The sequence below is a fragment of the Balearica regulorum genome, chromosome 12 (genome assembly GCF_011004875.1).
Source record: "Balearica regulorum gibbericeps isolate bBalReg1 chromosome 12, bBalReg1.pri, whole genome shotgun sequence".
NCBI classification, from domain to species: Eukaryota; Metazoa; Chordata; class Aves; order Gruiformes; family Gruidae; genus Balearica; species Balearica regulorum.
In genome coordinates this window covers 5167551-5187907 of record NC_046195.1, presented here as the reverse complement: position 1 = coordinate 5187907, position 20357 = coordinate 5167551, and the positions used below count along the sequence as shown (strand labels likewise).

General features: G+C 36.0%; 1 protein-coding gene across 5 annotated transcripts in view; it reads right to left on the bottom strand.

Moving 5' to 3' along the window:
- Positions 1-6573: 6573 nt before the first annotated feature.
- Positions 6574-20357, bottom strand: part of VPS13C (vacuolar protein sorting 13 homolog C) — a 98180-nt gene continuing 84396 nt past the window's right edge. For 3 of the 5 annotated variants that reach the window (XM_075765043.1, XM_075765042.1, XM_075765044.1), the window contains 5 exons: positions 20123-20237; positions 12963-13054; positions 11626-11749; positions 11290-11373; positions 6574-8291 (listed from right to left, as the gene is read on the bottom strand). In XM_075765043.1, the coding sequence (XP_075621158.1) occupies positions 8187-8291; positions 11290-11373; positions 11626-11749; positions 12963-13054; positions 20123-20237 (520 nt within the window). In that variant the 3' untranslated portion in view covers positions 6574-8186. Of the gene's footprint in view, positions 8292-11289; positions 11374-11625; positions 11750-12962; positions 13055-20122; positions 20238-20357 lie in introns of those variants that run through there. The other 2 variants (XM_075765045.1, XR_012837516.1) reach the window with 2 other exon arrangements.

Here is a 20357-nt window from a genome sequence, read left to right as displayed (position 1 = left end):
ACGGCCCACAGAAGGACCGGAAGAAAGAGTAAGGCAGACCCATGATGAGTATCAGTGCCTCCTTATCAGAATTGCAGCACTGATAAGACTGCCTGCCTAACTGGCTTTAATACACTTTAGCTACATTGTTTAATGCTTACTATTTGCAAACATGGCCCAGAACGTGCTTTCAGCTAAGTTATGTATTTCCCAGGTCTACAAGTTAGCTTAAGTCCTGAAATTAGGGAGGGCTCCTACATATGCCTCCATGTAGGAAGGCATACAAGAGAATAGATGGTTAGCTCTGAAAATCAAGTTTTGTACTCACAAAAAAACCCCAAACCCAATCATCTTAGTAGCCCCTGTGAGTACTTCCCCATTCTCAAAGACACGCGCATGGAATTCTGAAGACTTGAAACACATAACCTGCAACATCAAGAATGCATGCCCTGTGTACGGAGACAATTTATATTTAAAATTGCAAATGTGCAAACAGAAAAGAAACAACTATTAGAGGCAGAACATGTTGTGAGACATCTACAGAGGAAACTTGATGAAATCCTCCATGTAGTCTTATCTAAGACAAAAATTAGTGTCATCTCAGTCTAAGAAAACTTCTAAATAACTTCTTAAAAGTCAAATATAAATGTTATGACACTTAAGTTTTATTAGGGTTTTAAACCTTGTGACTACAGACCACAGGGAGCAAGTACTAGAATCAGAACATGATTCTTGAGTTTCCTGGCCTATCCATTCCACTTTTTATTCCCTATTATTCCTTTGTTCTAAGCTCCTAAATCCTTCAAATACCACTAGGTTAGTCAGGCAGGTGACACAGAAGTGACTAGAGAGCAGTGAGAGGCCATTCAGAATCTGTTCCTCAGCATATGTAAAGTGTGTGTCAGTGCCATCACAGCCAGCTCAGTTTGCCCTTTGTGCCAATGGAAGCCATGAAATTTCGCCTGAAAAAGGCTAAGACACAATGTCTAGCAGAATTCCAAGAATAAAAAAGCCAAATTTAGGAATTAAAAAGCAATCCATCTGTTACTTGCTGGCTACCCAGGATATACTATCAGGGACACAAAGTCACAAGGTCTTGTCTTCTGGATATGATGAGATTAGCTAGGCAGAGACTAGAAAAGGAGCAAGGCAATAATCTTGTTGCAAGTGGTGGCAATAAGCAAGCACATTCTCTCCCCTCTTCCCTTTCTTCTCCTCAATTCTCAACCTCTGCCTGCAAGCCTGAGACGCTACAGGGTTAGGAAACTGTGAGGGATGGCAGGAGGAACTGAGCAATCCTCAGAAGCTAGCACAGAGAGCACTCTATGCCTGAGAATACTAGAGGTAACCTGGTTTAAAACGTTTAAAAGAAGATTGTCTTTTCTCCCATATGCTCTCTCAGTAAGATTTTCTCCCATTAAATATTTTTTTCCCAGTAAAAATATATGGCCAAATTATTATTTTTTAAGCATTTACATAGCCTTACCTACTTCCTGGTTTAGGTATTTCTTTCCATAGAAGTGGCAAGAGAATCTTTAGAAAGTAGGAACTGGAAAGGATCCTAAAAGCAGAGAAAGAAAAGGACACTTGCAACTAACAATACAGACACAAAAGGAGCAAATGGGCTAACAGATCTTCAATTCTTGCATGTTGCAAAGGAACGTATGTGATATTCTGCACAGTCCTGGAACCTCACAAGTGTAAGAATGGCTCCTACAACTGAACTATAGAAGGTGAGTGAAGACGAGTTCTCTTTAGCAGCAACTCATAGTGGCAGGCTCTGAAGTACAATGTGGCAATCACAACCCAAATACAGAATAGTATTGCTTATTTTTAAATTTTTGCTTTGTTTGCAAGTATTAGTCTTAGGTAGTTTTTAATTACTATTTGAAATAGGTGTAATATCTACCATAATCTCACCTGTTTAGAAAAATTAGATTTTTTTATTAACTTTAGCTAAACAGTGCAAAGAAAAAGTATGCAATCCTGTTAAATAGTCCTGAGGTGGCTTCTTGGGCTGCCTTAGATCTCTCTGAATTTACTAGATACATAGAAGAAAAACAGGACATACCTTATATGACACTGTCTGTTACACAGCCATGTTCAGATCAACTTCTGCAATTCAATAATAGCATTAGCAGAATGAGCACTTGAGTAAAAACCACATGGAAAGGCTTCTACTCTAAAACATTACCTGCTAAAGAAATTTGTACACACAGAAATCTGCATCAATTCCTATAACACTATGTGCAAGTAAGAAATAACATGCAGTATATTTTTTCAACACTTCTAGAACTCCAGACTTGGATCTACAGTTTGTAAAGCTTCTGACAGCCTCTGATTTATAGCTCTATGCTCTGCATTGACTGTGTCAACTAGATGATTTTAACAGTATGGTATCCAGGCAGGACGAGGGTGGGCAGGAAAGCTGTAAGACAACAGCAGTAAACTATAAAGATTCATTCCCCCACCTTGTGGGTAACTACTGAAACAACAATTTATAGTGGCATTTCATCATTTGTAACCTAGACACACGTTCATCTATCACATTTCACACACAGATTTTTGCTATACCACAGTGAGTCAAACTTAAAAAAATCTTGGCAATTAACTCAAAACTGATTTAAGTAATATGCTCTATTTTATTTTTAATATTCCACAAAAACTTAGAGAATATCTACTCTTTTGATGCTTATCAGCATCAGTAATCAATTATTCAAGGTTGGTGTGCTTTGTTAAAGCGTGAAGAATGTCTTAAGTGTACAGAAAAAAAAAGTTAGCTAACTGGGATTTAAATTTAAAAGAAAAGTTTCTCCAGGACTGTTCCTGTGACAAGCCTACTGATACTATTCTAATTTAAAAACAATTGTACAATTGCTCCCCAATATCTTTGTCAGAATGTCATTATAGTAAACTTTCATTTTCTCTTGTTATTTGATTATATACCTTTCAAGACAGGATGAGGTCTAAAGCTGGGTTGCTTAAGTATAAGTTACTGATCTAAGCACTGATGGTGCTTTTACTGGTAATCAACCTGCAACAATCCTACGGGATCAGTTGCATAAGTCTTTGGACTCCTGAAGAACATCTTAGCCCAATATCATAGCTCTTTAAAAGCTAACAGTAAATTTCTTTCCAGCAGGGAAATGGAAAGCACGGTCAGAGGTGAAGACAACAATAAACACAAGAGGAAGCTTTATAAGCACAATATAGTCCTCATACATCACCTAAGTCAAGGGCAGATTCAGGGCCACATTTATCAGAGCAGAGACTAGGACCTGCACAGCTCAGTGATTTACCTATAAAGCTTTGATAATATATGAGAAGAATTTATGGCATACTTGATGGGGAAATGTTTCAAACCCCTAGAAGTACACTACATTATACAGTGAAAAAGCAGCTTCCCTATTTTTTAAGTCTCTGTTTTGGACAAGCATTTTTCAGAATTATACATCCTTACTGTGCTTACCTTTGATAAACAGCAGAGTCTAGAAACAATGTGGACACACACACAAGATGAACACTGGAATTTGAGTGTTGTCATATTACCAGTAACAAGGATGTTCAGAGTTACATCTGCTGACTCCAGTAAGTGTCTGCGAATTGCTCTCGGCCTCCCTAACAAAATCCAAACAAAAATTTCTTTTCCTTGTTAAAATTCAACACAGTTATTGTTTTCAAGTAGCACGGTTTGTCTTCATAACTAGATGAGGTACTTTTCCAGTTACTGATGCAAAAGGCATTTGTAGCAGGATTTCAATGTATCAGATTAGCTTTTTTACCAATTTTTTTACCTCTAACGAGTTAGCCATTTCACAGATTTATCACCATCCTGCCTTCACTTTCCTTCGCTCCCAACCTACCATGCCAATATTACAGGGTTCCTCCCACCTCCCTCACCTCTCAGCTCCTATACAATCTGAAGACTAGATCAGGACAGACAATGAACATTCTTATGCTAAAATAACTAACAAATAATAAAAAATAATTTCAATGTAGAAGTTTACTTGCTGAGCTGAAGGAAAAGTGAGGATACAATGAACTGAGTCAAGTTTTAAATTCACACGTTCCTTTTGACAGGTCAACTCTTTCCTTTTTATAGCTATTTCTCCTTTCATACTTAAGCTTTTCTCTTTTGGACAAGTCAGGTGACTAGATTAAGCTACCGTCTTAGTTGCTGACAAACATCTTGAAAACTCCAAAACAGGAGCAAATTGCAACACAGAAATAATAAATGCTAGTCTGGAGATCTGTGTATTTGCATCATTGTTACTTAGTGATTATGCAAATGAGATCCATAATCCAAGGAAGGGAATTGCATTAGGATCAGTAGTAAGCTGAACAATATTCATATATTTGGAACAAATTTTATTTTACATTGAGATGTCTAATGATTTTTTTCCTTCAATCTGCCCTTCATGTACTGTGTGGCATCATCTGTTTAACCGATAACTGCCCTCTCCCTCAAAAGCATACCTTTGTCCAGGAAGTTTTAATAGAAAGACTAAAGCTTTGATTTTTCCAGTCGAACCTGAAGTTGTATATGTTGATTCTCAAATCCCTCCACTGTTTCTTATATTAAGATTTCTCTTGAAGTGGTCAGTCCACTGGCATCTACTTCAAATTAAGTCTTCACACTCACGTTTGAACAAATGTGACTTTATAAGCTGTTGAAAGAATTATTTTGTCAAACAGATGCTAGCTACTTTGAAAAGGTTTCACAAGTCAGTTTTCACTTTTGAAATTAAATGCTTTTTATTTTTAAATATTCTGATTGACCCAAGATCCCCTTACATAAGTAATCCTTGTTGTCAACCAAAGACCAAGATTAGGATATACCTAGTGTAATTGCTGTGTTACTCAACTACAACAAAAGCATATTTACTGCCAGGAATGAAATAAAAATACTGATGCCTGGGTCATTAGGCTGAATTACTTATTTTTTCCCCTCCTTCAACTTCACAATTAATCTCCTCTGAAACTACTGAATCTCTTACTACCAAAACACTCCCTATTCAGCATCTATAATAAACAAAAAATTCTGCCAGACTCTGCAAGCGTTGAGAAAATGGTTAAACATGATGGTGAATAGTATAAAGTTGCAAGGACCAAACACCCATCCAGGCCTTGTTTTTTTTTTAAAAAAAAAAAAAAAAAAAAAAAAATTGCTTCTGAAGTGCAAGAGAAACCTGTGATGAGCCAGAAAGCAATGGAATAACTGAAGCAAAGCAAAGACCCAGGCCCAACCTAAATGCTTGGAGTTCTAATTAACAAGCTAGTATTTCATGTCTTTTATTCAGTAAAACTTGGCTTTTGAGACAGCAAAAACTTCTGGGAGGTCATTGTAAGGAAAGGTCTAGGAAGATCTCAACAATTCAGCCAACTTGTACGCTCAGCAATACTGAGGCTCTAGAGCTTCATAGAAACATAAAATCTTAAGGGTATGGGGAAATCAATTCGTTGCCAGACAGTTTAAAAAAAAAAAAAAAGCAGCACCTGTGTGAAATTCATCACTAAAGATTGTCTGAAAACGCACCCTACCCCAACAACGCCTCATTCCTACAGATCACCTAAACAGGATTTAGTTCTGCAGTTGTTCTTATGCTGGACATACTTAGGGACTAGACAAGAGACCTTCCTTGTCTCTTAACTCCCTCAGCCAGCACTTCAAGAAGATGCACTAGCTTAAGGAAAAGGGCAGAAAGGGAACAGGAAAAGAAGGTTGTCAAAGCCAGAGAGCAAAGCCTAGGTACAGCCAATGGCATTTGCAGCTGGAGAGAGTGCAGCGATGAAAAAGGCTGAATAAAAACAAATCAGAAGACAGAAGAACTCATGGTAAAACGGCATGGAACACCTGACGAAAGCACAGGACAAACATCGGAAACCTACTGGTCCTGAACACCTATCTTCATTTAAGCAAGAAATAGAACTCCTTCGCAAATGATCTCTCCCACATCCTCTTGAGAGCTTGATCCAAGTGGTAAAGAAGGTCATTCATTACTTCTTCAGCGCGAAGTTTTAGTGCCATCTACCAGTTCTAATTCAGCTAGCAACCCAAACTGCAAAGACATGCATTTCAAAAGAAAAAAATTGTTCTGTAGAAATCTACTGCCTCTTCAGACTATTTTAAATAGGAAGCTATTTCATTATACCTAATCACATATAAAGTGAGAACATAAAATATCTACCATTTACAATTCAAGCCAGAAAGTTTACAAATAAGAATGAGGAAGTACAGAACTGAATCAAGCAGAAGACTGGAGTCAGAAATGTGCTGTCAGAACTGTTTTAAGCTCCAACTCTCCACCTCAAAAAAAGGCCCATGATAGCATCTAAACATGCACTGAGAGTGCACTGAAGTGAAATCTATTTCCAACCATGAATTTAGAGGCAGCACACACACAACTATCCGCACACACACAACTATCCCTTACATGCCAGACACAAAGCTGAAGGAACGCTGGGCTGTAGAAAGCGCTTCTGCAGTATGCTAGTACTCCAATAATTTTTTCCATATAATGCCACTGACATGTGGCAAACCAACAGCATATAAAGTATCTTAGAAGCAACAACATTTAAAAATCATAGCACAAATAATTGCATATAAAAATTTATTTTTTTTTTAAACATGGGCTTGAAATACATACAACTTAGCTAATTTAGTTGATGCTTGAGCAGAGCTTTCTAGAAAACAGGTGATATCACAGAATTATTGCTTCCATCATAGCAAACCAGATTAATAGCCATGAGCATACAATAGCAATAAAATCACATCTGCAGATGCTGTCTGAAAGTTCTGTGCTCGGCAGCTTACTTTCAAATATCTTAAGCTTTGTAATTTTGGTGAGATCATAGGTACAGGTTAAGAGTACATTTATAGAATCCACCACTTCTTAAGTATAAAGAGAGTTTAAAAATCCAGGCCCAGTTCTCACGGTTGCTCCACTTACTCAACAGATCTATGCAAAAATATTCCATTTTTATTCATTAAGTTTGTATCTATAGCTATTATCTAGTAGATAAAATAAAAAAACAGAAATCATTTTTTCCAGGTGAAATAAGTTGGAAAGAGCAAATTTTCACAAGTAAGTATTTGCAAGGACACTTTACATCTTATTTGAGAGCCAAAGACTGAGAGCAAGAGCTCTTAGTTTACTAATCACTAAACTAAAATCTGTTTGCTCATATAGTCCAAAACCCAGACAGTTACTTATGTGTAAGCCTAGTGTTAAGAATGGAACTTGTCTCAATGAAGTTTGTGGGATTATTCATACCATTAAGAACCAGCCATATACTTTAAATGTGCTTAAACATCTTTCTAATCGGAATGCTAACCATCTTCAGGAAGAGAAATTGCAACAAAAATACTATATCATAAGTGACATTTGGCTTAATGAGATGGCACTCTTCCAGTGGAGTAACTACACACTGAAATATGGAAAGCTAATTACTGTGATTTAAACTTTTGACGTACAATGCTGTCTAAAACCAGAGTGCTGTTCCTCCTGGAGAAGTCTTTAAGCTACAGCGATATAACTAAAACCACATACATACGCATGGCAGGTGAATATTTTCCATTTTTCAAGTGCAGATTTTCATTTACAGTCTAAGTGACAACATTTCAAAGTAAGCATTTCTAGACAACAATAGCCTATTTCTTCTGTACCTATTCATTCTTTTGTTGCTCCAGTGCGGTATTTGCTAATACTAAAAAGACAGGGATGAAATTATAGTAGCTAAATTGTGTACACTTCTTTCTTAATTTAAAGAGAATGTTGCCTAAAATAGAAGGAGCTTTTAATTAGTTTCAATAAGTAACATAAGTACTTTATTTTGCAAAACACTGGAACCTCAACTACTACAACCTGTATGTAAACCATAAGCTTAGAGTGCAAATTGGATAACCACTTTATTTTAGAATCCATTTACAGGAACTCTTGACATGAAAAAGGGCAGAAAACTTCAGAGTGGGAAAACATTGTAGCAAAGGTGGTCATTTTTAAACTTAAATGCATATTTTAGAATAACGAAATCCATATTTTTAGAAAGAGACATAGCTTCTTAACATAAAGTGTTCATGGCTTCTAACTTTGAAGGAAGACTTGAGATATTTTATCTTTACTTTCTGCACAATGTTTCCATGTTGCTTCTAATCAATTTTAGGGATAAAATTGCATACCAAAGGTCAAACCCGACAAATCCTGCCATTATCGAGATAGCATTTGTGGTTTCTTCAACTGCAACGATGCTTGCTTCACCAACTTTTGTTGTTTTCTTGTTGCCTGGGCTTCCTGAATGGCACAACAAATCCTCTGTAAAGTAACATATTTAAAACAAGAAAATTAAAGCATGCAATCTGCAATTTTCTTCTGTAAGATGCTACTAAAAATAGCTAAGTCAACAAACATTAAAACCTACATATGCACTGGCTAGTTTATGAGCCTTAAGTTAGATACATAGCTTCTGATTCACATGCATAATATTCTATGCAGAAAAAGCTTCAGTGATATTGTCAATCTACACCAATTTTTCAAGCAGTAACATTAATGATGTTATTCACACTTAACTAGATAAACCTTCCTCAGGCAGCACCCCAATACAAATGATCTAATTTTAAACAGATAAGCAAGTGGCATTTCCAATACTATACACTCTGGAAGCTTTCAAAGTCAGGCCATTTAAGGATCCAGCATTAAACTCATGTCCAGTCAGCCTACACAACTGGGAACTACAGCCTGTACAATTAACACATACACTGTAAAACTGCAGTTAGCATTTAAATAGCCATTTCACATAAGTAATATTCACTAACACATATGTAAGGATGCATTCCTTCTGTCTTTGCTGAGCTTTCAATATTATGAGATCAAAGGTCTCTTAAAGAATACTGATCAAGTACTGCAACATACTAGATCCATTAATCGGTACCTGTCAGCTCTTGACATCCTCTGTTCCTGCTGCTACATGTTATTTTTAGCAAAAGTTTCAATGCCATAAGAATAAGATCTTTTGAGGAAAATTTAGTACCAGATCAAATTAAGCATTTTTTTCCCCCTCTTCTAAACTGGATAGAAAAGTATTGAGAGCCTATAACTACTAGATTCAGTCTGAGGTAAAGAGCCTCAGAAGAGGACTATGTTCAGGCCAAACAACCAAGAGGTTTGCATTATCATTATCTGGAAGGATAAGAGAATCATTCACAATTAATAAAAGAAGATATAAGTGACAGCAGGCACTTTTGAAAATATTTACAATGAAAAGCACTCTCAAATTTGGATAGTTAGTTGAAATCCACAAGAGGATAAATTAAAATAGAACCTAACAATAATTCTAAAGTTAGAAACAACTTAACTGAACAAAGCCGTGCACTAAACTAGCCATTTTTATTTAAGTCCTGAACCCAAACAATCTAATAGTTAAAAAAACCCCATGTCTCAACTGTCTTACATTAAACATATTGTACGCTATGCATAGAATGTGTATACATAACATTAACATAGTGATATATCTCTAGTCTGAGAAAATTAATGTCAACGTAATTGCCCAGGGAAAAAACAAAACAAAACGTACGGGGGTAGCTTGGATGGTCAGTCTGATTTTACCCAAGTCATTCCAGCATTCAGTGAAAACTCAAGTGTTTGAAATGCTTGTGAGGGCTTTTTTATCCATTATTTCAGTAAATGTAAAACTCGCTTATACAGCAACGAATATTAAGATAAAGAATAAGTTAAGCTACATGGGCAAAAACCCTCGCATCAGGTATTCTTGAAGTATTTCACACATTTATGGATTTCTGATAACTCATGGAGGCTGGGGAAAGATTCAGAGGACTAAAGGAGGACAAACCTAAAACACTTGTTTGTTTTTTAGGGGAGACAGAAAGAACAAGCAAGTTACGGATAACCTTAACCTGATCTTAAAGACATTTGTTTCATGCACATGCAAAGGGCACCACAGAAGTCTTTAGAGAAGTTACAATTACTTGTGAAGCATAGTTTTTTTGTGTCTTCCTATCAAATTGGTATATTTTTACAAGTGCGATCTATACAGAGAAGGGAGAGGCAAAATGAAGAGTAATACTAATAAACTCAAGAAACAGACATCCACGGAAGGTAAATGGGTAGTGTTGCACTTCCGAACAAAGAAACATATTTTCAATGCATATATACCAACATAAACACCAGTAAAGGAACACATATAGTTAGGCAACAACAGAAAAAAGAATCAAACACAAAGAAATATTCTTCTAGCATGGCCTGTATGTTTTGTACAATGTTCCAGCTTCAGTCATGACACTAAAATACAGATGAACTAAAAGGATTTAAATTAGTCAACCAAAAATGCAATTTGGAAGACATGCTGTAAGAAAAAGCTGAAGGAACTTTTTCTTTAGACAAGAGACAGTAAAGAAATAATACAGATTCTTCCAGTAGATAAAAAAAGTGCCTCAAAATTATACCAATTTTTTTTTCCTTCCCAGTCTAAGCCATTCTTTTAGAAAGCTTGATCGATTTAATAGAAGCAATTTGGCCTCTGATTCTAGCTGCTGACTTGCCATTTACTGGAGCTACAATTTCAAGTGTGCTTCCAAGATGCTGTGGATCTAATTGGTTTCACTTTTGCTATCAGTGAGAACTCCTCCTCTCATCTTCTGATACAAAACTACAGTAAGATGCATGGTTTCCTAGGTAAATTTTTCTATTCTTGAAGTACTCTGGAATTCATACAAAATTGTTAGTTCAGCTTATATGAGTTAGCTATGAGACCCGACCAGGCACAGAACAAAAGCTCCCAAAATAGATCAGCCTCTCCAGCATCAATGTGAACAAACATTAAGAGATAAATGGATGAAAACCCAGGTGCAGCGAGGATGAGAGGGGAGAGGAATCTAAGGAAACCTTTTCACACAAGTACTCTTACTGGGTTAGTACAGTGATCTCGAGATAATGAAGAGGTAGCAGAATTCAGAGGTATGTTGAATCCTGGAGACTATAATGAACTTAATTCAAATACCTGAAGTACTAGGTTATTTTCCTTTAATGAGTTTTAATACACAAAACATAAGTCTATGCAACTTCAACCTTAAATTATTGTTGCATATGCTCTCTTGAATGCTTTAGACTCTCTTGTCTCATTGTTCTCCTGGTTAAACTCATTTTTCATCATGAAAGTATGGTAAACTGTGCTCAGGCACAGCAGTCTATTCTATAACGGGTCTCTGAACATTACCATCTTTTTTTACATCCTGAGTTTCAACAACTGTTTTACAATATCATAAGGAAAGATGATGAAAGAAAAAAAAATATATACCCTTGCTGTAGTTTCATCCTGAAGCTGAACTGTCTTTACACATTCATGACCTGTACTGTCCTTCCTTTGGAACATCCTTTGATCCTGTTGCAGAGAGGAACAAAAATGTACTTCAGGTGACTCACAAAACAAGAATACAGAATCTGATACTTAAATGGCCTGAATGTCAACTTCAGATTAGATTTCCATGTGGCCTCTGTCCAACCCAATTCATACTTTCAAGAAATCTTAAGTAAATCCTGTCTCACAGTCCCACAGTTAGAACCACAAATAAGTTAAGAACATGTTAGGACCTCTAAACAGGGTCAATAAAAATTTTTTTCATGCTTTTCTTACCAAAACGGATATTTTTAAAATATTTGCTTCGCAGGAGGGACAGCATTTAAAGTCTTCAAATAAGTAATCCCATTCTGTTGTTAAATGGCCTAAGATTTCCACTTCTTTTACATATATCACTCTCCTGTTGAGAGGAAAAAAAGTTAATACTCAATTTCTCCCTAGGACTAGAACTTTGCCAGAAAAACAAAACAAAATGAAGAAAAGATATTTGTTTGAGAAGGCATTTTCTGTGTGGATTAAAAGTATTCACTCAGTCACAGTGGAACCACTTAATGTATACTCCGAGATAATCACTTTGTTCTTAAGACTCATAGAAGATCTTTGATATCGCATAATATATGTGGGTCAACTTAATTGAAACCCACCCAGCCCTACAAATACAAACATTTTACTGGAACTGCATACTAGCGGGTCATCAGTTAATTCAAACCAGTTCCTCAGAGCCAGCCTCTGCCAGACAATTACAGACAAATAGTCAAACAATTACTACTAGACTGACAGATGATCAGTTGCTACTGTTTGCAGTTGCTAGCTAGCACACTAAGAAAAAACAGGTAGTAGTTTTGAATGGAGTTAAACTATAACTTTTATGCATGTGGAGAGAATTGGGATCAGGAGAGAAGCACACATTTATCTGAACCTGCAAACAACTAAATCACCTAACTATCATTAAAGGACTCTGTCAGTATCTTGAAAAAGCTTGTTCAGCTGCAGCACGGATTTTGAGCTGTGCTAGTTGTTATAAAACAAACACTGAGGGATGCCTCCCACAGTCTCATTACGGATGAGCCTCACACATTCAGGCAAGGTGGAAACTGGTGACATTTGGGATGTGGAGATCGTAATACATGGGTTCCTTTTCATTATCTTAATGTATTTAGAAATTTTTCAGTTCCTAAACCGTGTATCCAAGACTAGTAACATCTTGCATTCTAAGAATTGTCTGATGAGTTTAATATCAATTTTCATATTCGTACAAAGCCTTAAGACTCCATTTAAAGTAGTCTTTAGTTAACGACATTGTAAACATGTGCATTATCAAAATGTTGGTTTGTCTGCGAACACTTATCACAAGCTAATTTGAAAAATTCAAAACAAAGAGGTAAAAAAGAATATTCCCCTCCAGTGTGATGAAAGGGCCACTGACCTCAGACTAAACCGTCTTCCTACATTAGTATTTAGAATTGACATCATTACCATATCCATTTTCTTCTTGATTTTTTTTTTATAATTGATTTTGTTTCCTTTATGGAAAATGTAATAAGGAAAGTATGTATGCAGAGAATAGCAATCAGTTCTGAAACCCAGACAAGCCCTTAGCAAGCCTTCAATACCTATTGGTAACAAGAAGGTTTGCTCTTCTGCCTCTTGGAAGTGCACAGTGGTATCGATATCTCTCATTTTCCAGCTTTCTGATGTGCAATTTCTGAAACAGAAATAGAAAATAATTTGGGGACTGTAAAAAGAAAACTCAAAGTGGTGTTTACAATTCAAAAGCCTTTTAAAAAGTTACCTCATTGAACTGGTTCTTTAAAGGCAGGGTCTCTCAGTGTTCTCACTCCTGAAGCTGAGTCACTGAAAGGTCTGACCCGTTCCACTCAAAAGGTGGAACACTGATGCTGCAGAATCAGACTATCTCTTCAGCTTTAATTTCCTTTCTGTGCTAACCATTGTTTAGTAATGTTCATTCTGTTACACCCCATGCTGCACACTTGAGTCAAGAGTGAAAATCCTGCAACAGTACCTTTAAAGGCAGCAGCACATGACCCAGACCCTTAGAAATTAACCATCAAGTTACAGATACTCAATGCAGCTCAAGGTCAGGCTTCTGAAGCATTGAACAGATATGCCTTTTCAACATCCAAAATAAGAAGCTATATGAAAGTGTAGATCAAATTACTTATCACGTTTCTCTTAGACAACTACAATTCAAGTGATAAACTATGAATACAGAGATTAAAAAAAGTTTTGAAATAAAGTCCTGAAGTGCTTCCTATCTTTTTTTTCAGTTCTTAATTCATTTTTTTTAATACATATTTTTCAGATTTCCGATTCTGTACATGCCGTTGAACTGAAGTACAACATTTTCTACAGCATATCACCAGGTTTACAATATTCCATCAACTCCAAAGAGCAGCACAGAAGACAGTCTCACAGTCATCCCTAGATCAAGCTCACAGTAACACTGGCTTAAAGGCAACAAGATTCCCAGAGCGACACATCACCGCTTTTGTGGGAAATGGATACACATCAAAACATCAAGTACAAAAAGATAGAATTGTGAAGTCAATAATGTACTACCAATGGGAACCCAACCTCAAACTGGATATGAGAATGAATCTGTGCCAACTACGGGTTCTCCAGCTATAAATTTGTCAGAAAGCAGTTTCTGTCCACCCTACTCTGCCACCTGCTTGATGAACTAATATAAGACATTAACTATGTGTTACAGTAAATGTACTGGGGTTACTAGGTTGAATGAATTTTATTTTTCAGGACAGAAGTGGTCTGCTAAATTAAATTCATGTTTTCTGTTATAAATCCTGTACATATTTAATAGCTGTTAGGTTGATCGAATTTACATTCCAACTGCAATTGTCATGTACGTGGTAAATATGTAATTGTTACTAAAAACCTTATCTGTACACAGGTTGTATTAAACCAGAAATCATGAGTTCTCTGGGTAGCAAACCTACCATAGTAACAGTGCCATAACACACACTTCTTACCTAAAACCAGAAGAACACTGCAATGGGAAGCCCCTAAAATACCCATGCCTGCCATTCTCTTCGGGGAAGCCGTACATTGTTAAAGATGAAAACTCTTAGCATGAAAAAACTGGAACAAGGAACACATACATCAAGTTTAAAACTAGCTCTGCATTTATCTTGGACTGCAAAGCTAAGTATAGTTGTAATATACAATACATAGGTTCTTATACTTCAATCATCTCATGTTTCTGAACCTGCAAATCAAAGTCTCACTGGTGTTGGAATTCTGCCAAGTTATTTATAAGCAACTAGACCAGGTTTAGAAGCCAGCAATACTGGTAATAGTAGAGCAGTTGGATTAGATAGTCTCAAGCCGGGAAACAAGTATTGGAAAGAGGATGTGCATACCCAGGACTTTGCCCTAAGACTCACTCACATCAGTGAAAGCATCTGGATTCTTTTTAGACTCAAGAAGCTTCCAAAACACAGTGCTCCAGCACAGTAGTCACAAAAGCCTGGCCAGACCACTTAACCTAGTTACGTTCTCCGACAACCACGAGCTCTTTAAATCTACAAGTTGCGCTCATCATCATTAGAGGATTTTACAGAAACTCCAATTACTACAGTCTTCCTAGGTCACAAAATAAAACTTACCATTTATTGCTAAGATCAAGAGCTTTCAACTACCACCACAGAGAAGTCAACTGAGATGCTGAAATTTACCCTATGGTACATGCCTCTCAAACATTTACTCTACCCTTTACCACTAAGAAAGATAAATCAGTGCAAAACGTCTTTACAAAATACACATTCCACTTGTAAATAATGTTTACTTAGTAAAAACGAAGACAGTTACATAGGCATAATGTCAATGCATGTTAGCTTTGTGCTCTCTAAGCCAGTACGACTGCCTTCTTTCATCATACAGTCTGTCTTAATGGAAAATGTGCAGCTCCTGTGTAGGAATACAAGGAAACATAAGGAAGGACAAAGGCCACACATGCTCTGCCTGGATGCAGAATGCATGCACCTCAGATCAATGTTTAGCAAGTACCTGAAACTGGATGTCCCAAAATTGGTTTGATGCTCTTCATAGCAAAATAACATGACCTTCATTTTACAGTTAATTTTACAGCTGCTACTGTGGAATTCAGCCTCTGTATAACAGTAAATTTCTCAAGTTGTTTCTGACAAACTAGTGAGAACAAATTAAGGAGAGAAGACTAAAAATTCAGTAAGTTTTGAGTTATTCCTTGTAAAGATACATTTCCTTCTGTATTTCCATAGCTGGATCTATAAAACTGGTAAGATGACAACAGAAGCTAAACTTGACTCCACATTTATCTGTCTATGGCTAACCATGCAGGCTAAGAATTCTACCTAGTTTAAGCAACCACAATGGAAAGATCTTTTGTCAACTCAGAATCAATTAACAGATGCTCCAACATTTATTTATATTTGCATTTTATTTTCATATATTTAAAAGTTCAACAAATGTCTTAAAGCATCATCATGCATTGCAACTGACCCCAAAAAAACCTTTAAGCTCTGAAGTGGATTAATATTCAAGAGTTTAAATCAACAGCATAATGTTTTCCTGGATTTGATCCCTAGTGATGTGACATTTTGGAAAAAGTTTTAATTCAGCATTTTCCAGCAACCAAAAATATAGAGTTCACATCTTCTATAAAAAAATATCACTTTTTCACCATCTTCGAAATTTCTGAAACTGTAAAACATGCATGAAAGGAAGAAAAATGCCAGAAAGACTGCTTATCTCAAAGTCTCTTCCAAACATCAGAAGAAAGATGGCAGCACAGGACTAAAATCAAAATATGAACTCACATATTATACCTGAACCATAGCTATTTTAAAAACAAGTAAAAATTAAAGAAATACAAAACCCAGAACCATTTAAGAATGCAATTCAATGGCTGCAATCCATATTCTGAATCCTTTTGTTGGCTATACAGAAATGAGACATGCCACATATTTAAAACCGATTTACGCATAAACCTGTTTCGCTATTTAAACTCAAAGCTTTGGAGAGAAAGCCTGTTACTCATAACTTCAGAAGCAATCCCAATAGTATTTTTAGATTTTACATGCAATATGTTACTAACACAAGAGTTCCCACTGAGCTCTGTGCTCAAGAGAGAGAATATTTCTCAGAGCTATTCTCAATATACCCGATGATAGACGTCAGCACAATGGTGGTGGCATTATGTAAAAAGGGGGTTGCACTTGATGCAAATTACTCCATGATCTGCACGCTCTGAAAATTCAGGTATCTTTATCAACGGCTTTTATTTTTATGAGAATACTAGAGCACTTAAAAGAACTTCAACTCATTCTTATTTTACATGGAAATTAAAGAATCAGTGCAAATTTACACAGCAGAACGGTGACTCAACCAGAAATAAAATCTGCACTTTCTTGAAACCTAGCATAGTATTCTCTCTGCCACACACTGTCTCACCACCATCTCAATTATTCATAAAGTGTTTTGCATTCTTTATAAAGCTCCACACTTTAACTGGGAAATGAAACAAAGTAACACCATAGACAATGAATAATGTATGGATGGCATCATGTCAAACCCTAAGTGCTGGGGTTAGAAGACAGTCTCCTCACCAGAGCAGGCAGCAATACCTGCATATGAAAAGGCAAAGACTAACAGAGCCAAAGGCATTCATTGGTGGTGCTAGTAAATCTCATCAACTACAAACACTCCTCATACAAAGATTAAAAGTCACAAGAACTTATTCCTTAGAAAACCATTCTCCTAGAGTTGCCCTATTTGTTCTTTGATTTCTCCAGCTATACATACTGTGCATTTATGTCCGACAAAACTCGTTCTGTACTACTAAGCCTCACTGCATGAGCTAGAGACATCACCTGCAAGATGTCAAATCTGACTTCCCAGGTTTTGAATTGACTGAGCAGATACCTATATAACCCGTATACATTAAATCCAGCACTTCTGGGAAAATGCACCATGTAAACAAAGTTCACACAAGTGAACTTATCTACTCCATGTGGCTACTGACCTCGTTCTGCACAAAAACAAGTTTTGAATGGAAAAAGGTAACTTGGCTTTTTAGACCTACATATATGCTCCTCCTAAGCTGATCTCCAATGTCTACTAATGTCTGTATTTCACCATGCAAGTGAGTATTTACGTGAAACATTTTACTTGTCAAACCACTGGATAGTATGGTGGTATCCATTCCTTAAGGTAACCTTACAAAGTTTCGACTTTGTAAGCCTACATTTATTTTAAAGGTACATACACATTAAAGTTAGTTAAAACAGATAAGGGGGGGGGATTCTGGTTAAACTACTTGTAACATTGGGTCAAAACTGGATCAAAAAATAAACAGCACTAATAAGTATAAATTGAGTTATTTGCAATTAAATTTGTAAAGACATATAAAATGGACTTTTTGACCTATCTTCCTTGTTAAATATCCTATATCCTGTACAGACACTGCTTATAATTTACATTAGAAAACAAAATCTTCCCAACACTAACCTCTAACATAATAATCAAAACCAATTCATTAAAAACAAACGAAAAAAACCCCACCCAACCCCCCCAAAAAACTGTACTCAATTATCTGACTTCTGAAAGGGAGAAATTGTATTTAGTGAACTATACAGAGGATTCATTCTTGGTTAGTGTACAATTCCAATCTATAACATTTAGATCGAAGAAAAATACAAATATTAGATGTGCAGCAACTGCATAGTATCCAGTTTTCTGTTAATTGTGCTACCTTTTCCTTTTTGATAGATGGAAAAAAAACTACAAAAAATAAAATTTAAAAAATCTCCCTACATGAAGAAATTTGGTTTGCTTAGTATATCACAATGACTTAATGCCACTTATTTAGTAAAATAAAAATTCACTAGATATTTTTAAACAATTTTAAATTAAATAAGCTGACTATTGACCACTAAATAATCAAAAGGCATTAGCAGCAGAGAGATGTGCCTGCTCAACATTTTTCTCATGTATGATAGGCAAACAATTTGCTCTGAGAACAGCCTGTTAATTTACAAGATGTATTAGAAATTAAATTTATGGCATCACTTAATTTAGAAATATTTTTTTTTAATATATATATATATGTATGTAAATTCATTTTAACAGCTGAAAGTTTACATGTAAGTATGTTGAACAGCAAAGCCCCAGAAGATTCTGTGAATGAAACTAGAGCCAGAGCTGGCTATATTCTTTAATTGATAAAATTTCATAAAGAAGTAGTAATAGTAGTAACTTGAAGTGATGGTGGTTCATCAGATGTATAAATGACGGGCCTATGGCGTATTACAGAAATAACAAATACAAGTTTTCTTAACATTTATATGGAAACAGTATTTCTATATCATCAAATTATAAGCTTTTTCACAGAAGAAAATTCCATTCGATATAACTATTTTAACTTTTGCACAAGTATCAAAATGTTGCTTTCTCCCTTCATCCATAGCCCTAGCTCTAAGAAAATGCTAATAAATTAATGAACTCAGTGTCTACCCTACCATGATTTTTTTTTTTTGACAATGTCTTCTGTTGTTGTCATTCATAAGGAGCTAATAAGCATTGTAAGAAAAACAAATGTACAGGAAATAAACCCTCCCTGTCTCTCTCATTTTACTCACTCATCTCATCTTCAATAAAGATGGTTATTCAAGTTTGTTTGTTTTCTTAGCCTGGACAACATGAAACACTGTTTTATTCAATTGCTACACAGAAAAGATATGAATGAAGGGGAGAGGCCATGTTAAATGTAATCATGCCCCTAATCTAAATACTTAAGGCAGATAAAAGACCATGACAGAAATAGAGAAGAAATATGGAAAATGTTTACTCCGTTATTCCAGTTCTTGCTGCGTATGCCAGGAGAGAAAGAGAAAGAGAAACATTAGAAATAGAATAGGAAATAAGAATTAAAAGAACATCTAGAAGGAAGTAGCAAATATGCAAGTTTTGGTCTTAAAATGTTAATGTAGGCAGTTATTCTACTCTAACTTTATAGTAACAAACCAAGTATTTTAAAGTAGGTTTTAAGAATGTGAAGGCTGAAATACAAATTAGCTGGATTCTGATCATCTAGGGCTTGAGAACAACTGCTATTCATCCTCCATATGTTACGCACATCCAGATGTGGAAGCAGGCTAAATGTCCTCACAATGCCTGTAGCTAGGACATATTGCTATTAAGAACAACATAAGGAAATACCAAAAGGTGGTATTTTGAGAATTCATGCAGGTTTTTTTCAAATGCTGATACCACCAAAAAGAAAACAAAAAAAAGAAAAAAGAAAAAAAGGAATTTCAGTAGTTGTATTCTATGTCAAACAATTCAAGCTCTATTCAACCTATTTAAAAATCGCTTACTTTGTAAACCAGCCTCAGCTTTGTTATTAAGCGAAACATTAGAACTGAGTATCAAAATGTTTTTCTTTTTTCCACATATTCAAATCTTAATCTTACTAATTCTTAGTCCTATTACCTCTTTCCAGAGCATGAGATAAGCAATTACAGAACATAACAAGCAGAACATCATTTAACAGTAATGCTGCAGTTTTCTTGTCACGTTCAACTCACTACAAGCACTGAGTCCTCTTTGCTCTACAGGCTTGCCTCATGAAATAGGCTGGGACAAATTATTACTACAGATAACCGCCACAGATCCCTGACAGGTTTTTTGTAACATAGTTCTTTATGGAACCCTGTAGGTTAGAGAATTTAAACTGTATTTACAATGCAAGTCATACCTCAAATAAATCATAACCCTCAGCTTCCACCCTATCGTATGGCCGGATGATGCCATCTTCGCGAATGAAACGTGGAGGACGGAGATTAGATACTTCTTCAGTGGATTCTGCCACCCTGCCATAGACAGTGGAACAGTATTCTGGTAAGATTACCACAGTACTGAGTTTCACTAATAGATCTTTAAAAAGTCACCCTTTCACTTGCCACATATCCCACTTAGACTTCCGGGGCATC